Source organism: Colossoma macropomum, unplaced genomic scaffold, assembly GCF_904425465.1.
Source record: "Colossoma macropomum unplaced genomic scaffold, Colossoma_macropomum, whole genome shotgun sequence".
NCBI classification, from domain to species: domain Eukaryota; kingdom Metazoa; phylum Chordata; class Actinopteri; order Characiformes; family Serrasalmidae; genus Colossoma; species Colossoma macropomum.
In genome coordinates, this window is record NW_023494808.1 from 7,730,241 (window position 1) to 7,740,659 (window position 10,419).

The window sequence follows — 10,419 nt, forward strand, 5'->3', positions numbered from 1 at the left end:
TTTCCATGTAAGAGGATTTCAGTGCCAAGCTAACATTACTCTGCATGTTGTGGTTTCACAGTGACTTCTACAGTTAATAAAACTGAATTTAATGAAAGAGCCTGTTAGCTCTGCTCAGCTAAGCATATATTGCAGAAGGCCTATAAGGACACTTTTCACTCATTGGGAATTAAAACATGATTGGTTGATTCCTTTCATAATTATGTTGGTTGTTAATCTACTGTATAAGGCCTTCTGCCCAGCTCCTGAGGTCCTAACCAATGCGAGAGCTTGCTTGGCTGTATCTACCTAGATTCCATTGGACATTTTAAGATTGTACCCCTTATGTTTTCAAACAAAACTTAGCAGCGAAATAGGTATACTACTACTACAGTACTAGCAGAGATAAAATACAATGATTATGATGATTATGTGAGTTAAAAATGAACTAAAAACATACAACATACATGTAATTTCTCAGTTCCCAGAAATCATTTGGCCTTGAAAGGCCCAAAGAGTTGCCCTCTGCTGTGCAGCTAATTTGACATATGTTAAAGATTTAACAGAATGCAAGAAACTTTAGGGTATGCTTTCGGAAAGTTTATTTAATGGCTTTCTTCAGGTATGACATGCCAGACAGATATTATTTTTGGAATAAATGTTTCTCTTGAGCAAATTTGGAGGCATAGTAAAAGTAAAAACAAAGAAAAGCTTGTGGAATATTCAGCAGAAATAATGACTTATTAAATGTCACTGGCGACATTTATGTAGTACAGCCAAGGGACGTGAGATACTGAGCAAGTCCAGTGATACCCACATATTTCTCCCTGTATTGTGGAGTTTGACCTTCTTGGCTTGTGGGCCAGTATTCAATCCACGTCTGCTCGCCCAGGATGTACTGCAGCCTGATAACAAATATGAGAACAATGAGGACCCAGACACACATACCATCAACACCACACAAACACTTCGCTCACAGTAAAAACACAATACCTTACATACTCAAAACTCACACATTAGTTCAGTTCTATACACAATAACCCTTAGAAGAACTCTGGAACTGGGCCGACACTACTTATACACATTTTAGCCCGATTTGAACCCCAATTTGCCCCTTTTAAGAAATTTTCATAATCTGAAGCCATTTTGCAGGTTGAGATCAGAAGTGACAAAACGGATGATCTGGTAAACAAGGCAACAAAATGCATTGATTTCGATCAGATTAATTTATCCATTCATATAACTTCCAACTTGGCGCTCTAGCATGTATAGAGGGCAGTGCTGAGTAATGTTTGTTTATTTCTTGGCTATATAGCCGATTCTAACGTTTTAGCAAGCATGCTGGCACAACTAGTGTTTTATAGATGTTTCTTTGCTTGTATGTGCTTTTTTTACTCTTGTAAAGAACATGTAGCTTTGCTGAACTCTACACATAATTCTGTGTAAATGTATGTTATTATGTAAGTGTGAGTACTGATTGGACAGTACAGCCAGTGTTAGCTTCTAAGTAAATATAGCTAGCGAGTAAAGTGGCTAATCAGTCAATTTGGCCACTTTAGGCTTGTGTTTTAATACTTGCATACAATGAAGAAAAGACCGTTAAATAGTCAATCCCAATTATTTGTATGTGTCACGCATCCCTCCAGCTCTGAGACTCTCACAAACTCCATCTCCCAAAACCCACATGACCGATGATGCCTCTCAGTGCTCCAATCATTGATCTCATTCTCCTGAATGGTAATCTTGTATACCTGTTCTTTTCAGTCATGTGTCTAGTTAGATTTAGTATAAAGCCTGGGCTTTTAGACTAGTCACTTTGCGAAGTATTGCTTCTTCGAGTGAGAGCTACTAAGCAGTTTTTCTGATTGCCGTCTCTGCCTGCTTGTCTCTGCCCCTTTCGATTTGGTTGCCTGGTTGTTAGGGTTTTTCTTTTCTGTCTTTGGATCTTTCTGGATTTGACCTCTGCCTGTTTCACGACCATGAGTTTCGCCCCAGCCCTTGACAATAAAGCCTCTCTCTTAAATTTTTACCACAAGCGTTATATGTAACTGGTGTTATTTAAATAATATATTATTAATAATATATAATAATAAAGTATTTACACTATGATGTATTTGTAGTGAAAGAATATATGGTGGAAAAGTGTTAAGAAAGGACATACAAGTATATAGACTTCTTAGGATCATATTAGAGACATATGCAAACCAAAAGCAATTCCGTGCATAGGAAGGCTTTTACACATAAATGCACTAACATTACCTTCCACCTATCTTTGGTAGGTCAGCGCTTTGGCCCATGATGAGGTACGTCTTGCCTTCCTCCATTCCAAAAGATCCTCTGCAGTTAGCGTGACCCATGAAGCGTCTCTCTTGTCCCTCCACACCTGCATCAGTGCCTACATAAAAATAAAAAAAAACATGATGAAGGTGGGGCTAGCCTTCTTTTGCTGTGTTTATGCATTAGTACAGGAAGTACTGTGTCAGTGTTTCATCTATTTACAACACAGATTGGGATGCATGCAGCCACTTTTGTGTGATTGATAGTCACACAAACTACTCATAAAAAAACAATGAAAAAGTTATACCTTCTTTCAGAACCTGTTCAATGTTCACGGTGTAGTAGTCTGTGTATGGGCTCAGGTCAGTCTTCACAACTTTTACTTTGTAAACTGTAAAATGCACACAAAAGCACAAAGTTAATTTGTTCTGTTATTACTCATGTTACAAATGTTTGGTTCATTATTACATGAAACGTAAATGGTGAAGGTGTGTGTGGTAAAAGTGTATATATGTCACAGTCAGTTCTAAGTATTTACCGTAATCCAAGCCAGGTTCACAAGCCTTTTTCTCCCGGTCATTGTCGTTGATGTTCTGTTTCTTTTGGATGCTGCAATTTTCTGTGAAGATATTGAGTGTTTAGACTTCAGGTAAAATTGTAATCAGTTTGGACCATTTAAAAGTGGCTCCTATTTATATTGAATGAAAAACACATAGGTTAGTTCACATAACTGGACTTCTAACTAAAAAGAAATTTAAAATGTTATTGAATTATGAATTTGCTAGCTTTGTGTTGGCAGCATAGCTGTGAATGCCCGTACCTTCAGCACAACGACACAGACCCTCCTGATCATTGCACAGTCTGCTCAGAGCTCCATCTTTCTTCACAGGATGGTAGAACTTCGTACAGCGTTTATCTGCGATGACACAAGCATTTACCATTATGGAAGCGTGTTTATGTATGTGTCGGGGCCTTGAGGTGTAATCTGATGACAGGTTTAATTTGAGGACGCTGAAGTAAGAGCAGGAATCATGGGTGAATATATGCAAATTATGAATTATTTATTTCACTTTTGTTATACACATTTATTTTAAGGTAGGTTATGTGATAGCTTTGCACTGTTGTCATTTTGAAATATGAGCAGATCACAGACAGGGAAATAATGATCTTCTCATAATGTTAATTTATATTGATGCGGAACATCTCGCTTTTTGTTTGAGTGCTTCTGTTAACAGGTCAGAGATTCAGAGACCACTAAAGTGTTTGGAGAATAGGTCTGGAGCAAAATACAGTGAAATAAGCCATAAGAATCAATGAAAATGAAACAGAAAACAAAACTTCTAAAAATGCAAATTCTTTTATTCATGAATGTTATCAAACAAAGTAGTAGTTAAACATTCCAACATTTTTTTTTGAGTTTTTTTTTAGAGTGGTTGATTTCAGATGTTGTAAACATCTGTTTTCAATTGCACTTTTTCCATAGTTGCAGTTCATTTTCACTTTTTCCCATGGCTGCACCCTGCAACTTAAACTAGCTGGAAAACTGTGAATCTGGTGACCCTGCGTGACAGGGAAAGTGAGATAAAACACGCACAAAAATGCACAGTGTTTCTGCTTGCCGTAGAGCTCCTGCAGCTTAAAACCACTACTGTTATATACAGTTACACTATAGCAGCTGTTTTCAGACTGTATGCAGTTTAATTACCATGACTTTTCTTGAGCTTTGTGTTAGAATTGGGAGGACATTGGCCCCCCCTTCTTATGTTTTGGCAGGGGGCAAATGACCAGATGATCCGGATGAAAGTCTGAGGTTTTTGTGACATGTCTTTCTTGTTCTGGTTACTTCAGAAATACAACAGCTAAAGCGTACCAAATTACACACGCGTGTCCATTAGTCAGAAATTTTTGCAGAGTACAAGTGCTCTGTTCCTCTCACATTTGCTACCATTTGAGCCAAAAAACTTCTACTTTGCGTGAAAAACAGAGGCAATTAAAGTCTATGTGTATCACAGTCAAAGCAATAATAATACAACATGCTTGATATTTGCTTCCTTATGACTGGTTTTTCAATTTGGATTTAACCAAACAGTTCACTGATGCAATATGTTCCAAGATTCATTCATTCATTCATTCATTCATCATTTTTAACCACTTAATCCAGCTAGAGTGGCAGTGGCAGTTGGAAGAGCAGAAAATCCCAGTTGACCCTGTACCCCACAACTACCTCCAACTCATTCCAGCAGACCCTAAACCGCTCCCAGGCTAACTTGGAGATACGATCCCTCCAGCAGGCCGTAGAACGACCTTGGGGTCTCGTCCCAGTAGGTCATGTCTTTGAGAACCCCCATGGGGAGGCAGCCTGTAGGCATCCTGATCAGAAACCCGAACCACCTCAACTGGCTCCTCTCAATGTGGACAAATTGTGGCTTTACACTGAGCTCCTCCCGGATGACCAAGCTCCTCATGCTATCAAGTGGAGTGTAGCTCACCACCCTGCGAAGGAGGCAACCATGCGATGCGCCAAAAGGACAACATCATCTGCAAATAGCAGAGACACCACCCCCTGGCCTCCACACTTAATGCCCTCCTGAACTTGACACCCTGTCCATAAATTAAAAATAGGGACCACAAACCTGGTCTGCCAGACAAAGCATACTGTTTCCGAGGTCCATGCAACACTGCAGTGGCATGTCAACCAAGAAAGCCCCACAACATCTAGAGCCTTAAGCATTTCTGGGCAAATCTCATCCACCCCCAGTGCCTTGCCCCTGAGGAGCTTGCCAACTATCTCAGTGACCTTTGCCAGGGAAAGTGAGTCTGTCATGCCAGAAACCTCTGGCCCTGACTTCTGTGAGGGAGGCAGGTCTCTTGGGTTTTGAGAGTCCTTCAAATTGCTCCTTCCACTGACCAACAATATTCTCATTTGAAGTCAGAGTTTCTCCGTACCCGTCGAGTACAGCTTGGGCAAAGCCCAGAACCTCCTTGAAGCCAAGCAAAAGTCTTTTTCCATGGCCTCACCAAACTCCTCCTATGCTCTGGATTTTGCATCAACCACCGCTGGTGCCTTTTTTGCCCATCGGTACCTGTCTGTTGAGTCGGGAGTCCTCTGGGCCATCCAGTCCCTAAAGGCCTCCTTCTTCAGCTTGACTGCCTCCCTCACCACCAGTGTCCACCTCGGGCTTCTTGGGTTACCACGCTGATAGGCACCAACAAGCTTTTGGCCACAGCTACGCCTGGCGGCTTCCACAATGGAGGTTTTAAACAGGGTCCATTCAGAAACTATGTCCCCTACCTCCACCGGAACATGAGAAAAGCTCTCCCAGAGCTGGGAGTTGGAATCATTCTGAACAGGGGCCTCTGCTAGTCATTAAAAGCACACCCTCACAATTTGCTTAGGCATACCGGGTCTGACCATCAGTCTTCCTTGCCATCTGATCCAACTCACCACCAGATGGTGATTGGTTAACAATTCTTCACCTCTCTTCACCTGAGTGTCCAGAACATGTGGTCCCAAGTCAGATGAAACGACAACAAAGTCGTTCATTCACCTATGACCCAAGGAGTTCTGGTACCACATACACCTATGAATGTCCTTGTGTTCGAACTTGGTGTTCGTTATGGGTAATCCATGTCTAGCACAGAAGTCCAATAACAATTCAGGCCGTTCATCCCAATCATTCCCATCCAGGTCTCCCAATCATTGTCAAAATGAGCACTGAAGTCTCCCGGCACATCTATGGAGTCTGTAGGCTTGCTCCAAGAAGGCTGAATATTCACAACAGTTAGAGTTTTCCTCCCTGTGATTTTAATTGGCATTAAGGTGACCCTTTCATCCACTGGGACAAACTCCAACTGCACTCTTCAGTAGGAGAGGGACCAACCCCTATCAAGGAGTTTGGTTCCAGAGCTGACACTGTGGTGGAGGTGAGCCCAGCTATCTGACTGGTACCTCTCAACCTTCTGCACAAGCTCCAGCTCCTTTCCCCCAGTGAGGTTACGTTCCACATTCCAAGTGCCAGTTTCCTCTGCAGGGGTCCATGCTGCCAAGGGTGATATTTGCTTCTACCAAGAGTCAGACGTTAAAAAAGGCAGATGATATGGACAGTACAGCGCTGAAGCACTGCTAGAGGAAGAGGAAAGCATGCTCTGATTTCCCTCATTTGGTATGGACCATCACAAAAACACATTCCCATCACTAGCAGACTGAACCAGGGCTGATTTGGAAGCGAACTGAGACCTGCGATTTTTGCCAGACCATGGTTCATTTGTTGAGTATGCGCTTGAGAATGGAAGGAATGTCCACACCTGTCAAAACAGGCCGAAGTAAAAAAAAAGTTTAATAGGTCTGCACTAAACAAGGTAGATGTAAAAGTGCTCTTAAATAAACAAGAGACTGACACAGGTCTTCTAAGAACATTTTACATTTTCGACAGTAACTATGACAACATTTACAAGACTGCATCATGCTGTTGATGTGCAAGTAACTCAGGGCCTCTGGCTGTTTCTGTTTTTGGATTTTTTCTTTAATGGGATTCATTTCCCCTTCAACCATCCACACACATACACATGTAATGATTGGATGCTAAGTGCTTTAAACTGACTGCCGTCTCAGTGCAAATTTCACACATGTACTGACTTTGGATTTTAGCGGTCTGGTTTTAGGTTTAGAACTAGTTAATGCAGTGATGGATAAATGATGAACAGCAGTGCAGAAAGCTGCTGACTGGCTGCAGCAATGTGCACTTTCATTAAAAACAAAGGTTTTATGTTTTTGGACGCTGAGGGTCGTTAAGTGTGCTGTTAAATTAGGCATTGGTTCTGCTGATTGTTAGATAATTGACTGCCTCTTTCCATGCTTACTGGATTTGGTGTATTTTTGTCCACATCAGTCAGAAGACAACTCTCATCTGTCATTGTGAGTGATACTGATTTTATGGATTTTAACTAGACCCATAGGGCCCACAAGCAGGTTAAAGCAGGTACCCTATCTGGGACATAATGAATGTTATCTGGCTCCCACAACCTGTAATCAGGCCCCTGTAAATTGAAATTGGCATATGTGCATTGTGTGTGTTTCTATGAACTTGCCTGGAGAGTAGTACTCGTACACAGTGATGCCAGCAGGTTGAAGCATAGCCACTTCAGTGATCTTATGCACTCTGAAAGCAATCCTGTCTCTCATCCCATGAGACACCTGGTAAGAAGCAGCAGTTTTGCACACTCATGTGTTTTCAATGTAGTTTAAAATACCATGTACCAATATAGTGTATAGTATGTAAAAATGTTTAATAAGACAAAACATAAATCGCTATATTATACACGTAGCAAAGTTTGAATAAAATACAAGAGTTTGTGTGCAACTTGAGGAGAAGTATAAACAACAGCATAAACCAAAACATACCAATGTAGATGTTGTGTATGCTGGTGAATGCAGGTGTTTCCATAGTGGGTCCACATTCACCAGTGGTGACAGAAAGCTTTCAGTGTTTTATATAGAGGTGTAATGATTTTTAAGGGTTCAACAGAACATGGCATAAATTTTTACAATAAGAAAAACTTAATGGGAATAACCACATTATGGGATGTGATTCAGATGTTGCTGGATTTTCAGTCGGTATTGTGAAAAAGGGGTCCTTGAGAAATAAAGCTGAGCTAGACATGAGCCGAGCCACAAGCTCTACTCCAAGGCAAGACTGAGCCTTGCTGCAATAGCTGTTGCAGATTGGCTATTTAAAACTTAATTGCTGTTCATGCCTACCAAGAGTGCACTTGTATAGACTGAGAGTTTATCTGTGCATGTGCCTGCACCCAATTTACATTGAAATCAAAGAGATCTTGGTGAAGAACATGTAGACGTTCATAGGTTATTCATGGGACTTTGTATGTGCATGTGGTGTGCCCACAAGACCAACATTAACCTAATCAGAAATCAATCACCAACATAAATATGGGGTAAAATGTGTCTGATAAAGGGTTGTCTTCATATGTACCTTATCTAGATAGAGGATGAAGGAACCTCGTTCTGAAAGCTGTTTATCCATCTCAAACTTCTGAATATATCTGTCGCTCCCGGTGGTAAGCTGTTGTGAACACAAGGAAAAATGTCAAACGTGAATTTCTTTTTTTAAATATGTGAAAGAATTATGCAAAATACTGGTAAGTGTAGGAAAAACTACAGAATAATGCTGAGCACATACATAATTTACAAGGTTTTTCTTTGTAGACGTTAACATGTTTGCAAAATAAAATAAAAACAAACTTGTTACAACATACACAACAAACTGTAAGGAACACTAGCTATGTTCATCAGAACTGAACATATAGCTGAAAATGTTCACCCTTTTCCTTGGTAACAGTTTTCAACAGTCCATTCCACTACATTCTGTTAAATTCTATTTTGGAATAATACGCTTAATCTTATGATCTTATTAGGTTTTGAAATGTTAATGATGTATTATCTGCTAGATATTTCCTTACATCGCTGAGATCATTTTCATCCACCACAAATCCTGTCAGCAGGCCGATATCCAAAATAGACATAGTGGCATCTCTGGTTTGACTCTTATAGCTATGCAAATGAATAAAAAAAAACAACAACATATGATTCATACATTTTTTATAGTTCTAAAACACACACTCAGTCAATACATAATCTAAAATATCATATTTGCTCAACCCCTCAAAAAAAATAAATGCAATTAATTGTGCATGCATGCAATCCATATTGTGATATACTCACGAGGTTTCAATGGTGAGCAGATAACTTTCTTTAGCTTCAGGATATGACACTGAAATGAGAGGAGATGAACATTTTACAATAAAATATAAGGAAACCGCTTGGCTCTGTGCCACAACAACCACTAAAATTGCACACAGAGACACATTTGAGTCGTGAATCTTACCTTCACGTTGTCTTTCCATCTTAACAGTAAGATCAAAATCTCTGCAGTCACTTTCCTTCTCAGTGGGTCTAGCATAGTAGAGTGTTACTACCTATAAGAAGGATATTTATTAACAATTAATCAACAAATATACCTATAAATACAAAATTTTCAGAGACACAAGACTGGGGTAGCATGTGTGAATACGCACTTTGAGAGATCCCACACCATTTCCCTTAGCTGTAACATTAAATTCTTGCTTGAGGTTAACCTGTGAATGCACAGACACGGAAGCCTTTCATTCAATCTTTAACAATTTCATGATTAAAAATGAAAGAAAAATGTATATTTAAAATATTTATGCAGAAGTGCTTCAAAAGAATATTCAAAATTCTTACCCTTAAGGGCTTAAACCTGAATTTATTTTTTTTTATACCATTAGTTGTGTATGTATGAAATCTCAAATCTCAAACACAAAGCAACTTAATACCACAAGTAATGTGTTGATTTTTCCAGTGTGAAAAGAACAAAACAATAATGATCATAAAGAAAAGTATATGAAGAGCATGATTAACCTTGTCTGAACGGGTGAGGTGTGAGTTTTCTTTTCTTATATTCCATTGGATGGTTTTGCTTCGGCCACTCACAGACAACTCCACATCCAATTCCGCATTCTGAGCTCTCCTCACTTGCTTGTAGTACTCAGCCACAGATTGGAAGACCATGATAGTTGCCTGGGTGACAAATAAACTACAGTCAAACTGTAGAGTTTACTTTCTTTCTGTAACCTTTAAAGTTTCAAATCAGTTAAATAAAACCAAATATGTTTCAGCAAATGACCAAGACTGCATGAATATAATGTAAATTCTTTCCTGTTCAGTTGAATTCAATTCTCTTTTAGCTTTTACAATATTTCGAAGGTCATCACTTCTAGTTCTCTCCAAATAAGATGTAATGATGTTCAGGTACTCGTGTCATTAGGGTGACTCAGGTTAAGCAACATTAACCACTCTAGGTTAGCACATGTCTAGTTGGATCTTAGCATATTCCTCCATGGCAAATTGTTCCAGCTCATCCAAATTACACGGTTTTCAGACACTGACCTTAACTTTGAGCTCCCGCCATAGATTCTCAATAGGATTGAGACCTGGGCTTTGAGAGGACCACATTAGGACCTTAGTTTTGCCCTTCAAAAGGTTTTGGATGAACTTGGATGTGTGCTTTGGGTCATTGTCTTGCTGAAAGACCCAAGAGCAACCTAAAGTCAGACTGGCAGCAGATT

General features: G+C 39.8%; 1 protein-coding gene across 1 annotated transcript; it reads right to left on the bottom strand.

Annotated features, from left to right (window-relative positions):
- Window positions 1-564: 564 nt before the first annotated feature.
- Window positions 565-9,896, bottom strand: LOC118797814 (complement C3-like). The gene is made up of 12 exons (XM_036557085.1): window positions 9,713-9,896; window positions 9,349-9,408; window positions 9,159-9,249; window positions 8,996-9,044; window positions 8,734-8,824; window positions 8,247-8,336; window positions 7,345-7,450; window positions 3,077-3,172; window positions 2,795-2,875; window positions 2,564-2,647; window positions 2,239-2,374; window positions 565-884 (listed from the first exon to the last, which is right to left on the bottom strand). Exons 1-12 carry the CDS (start codon window positions 9,860-9,862, stop codon window positions 743-745), a joined length of 1,176 nt encoding a protein of 391 aa, XP_036412978.1. The 5' UTR covers window positions 9,863-9,896; the 3' UTR covers window positions 565-742.
- Window positions 9,897-10,419: the final 523 nt, after the last annotated feature.

What these genes read in the sequence shown, in the direction of transcription:
- LOC118797814 (XM_036557085.1), bottom strand. Translation starts at nt 9,862, where the DNA reads ATGGTCTTCCAATCTGTGGCTGAGTACTACAAGCAAGTGAGGAGAGCT. An exon ending in TCATCCTCTATCTAGATAAG is followed by an intron (nt 7,451 to 8,246) that starts GTACATATGAAG and finishes GCTTCTTACCAG; the next exon opens with GTGTCTCATGGGATGAGAGA. An exon ending in TCTGTGTCGTTGTGCTGAAG is followed by an intron (nt 2,876 to 3,076) that starts GTACGGGCATTC and finishes ATATCTTCACAG; the next exon opens with AAAATTGCAGCATCCAAAAG.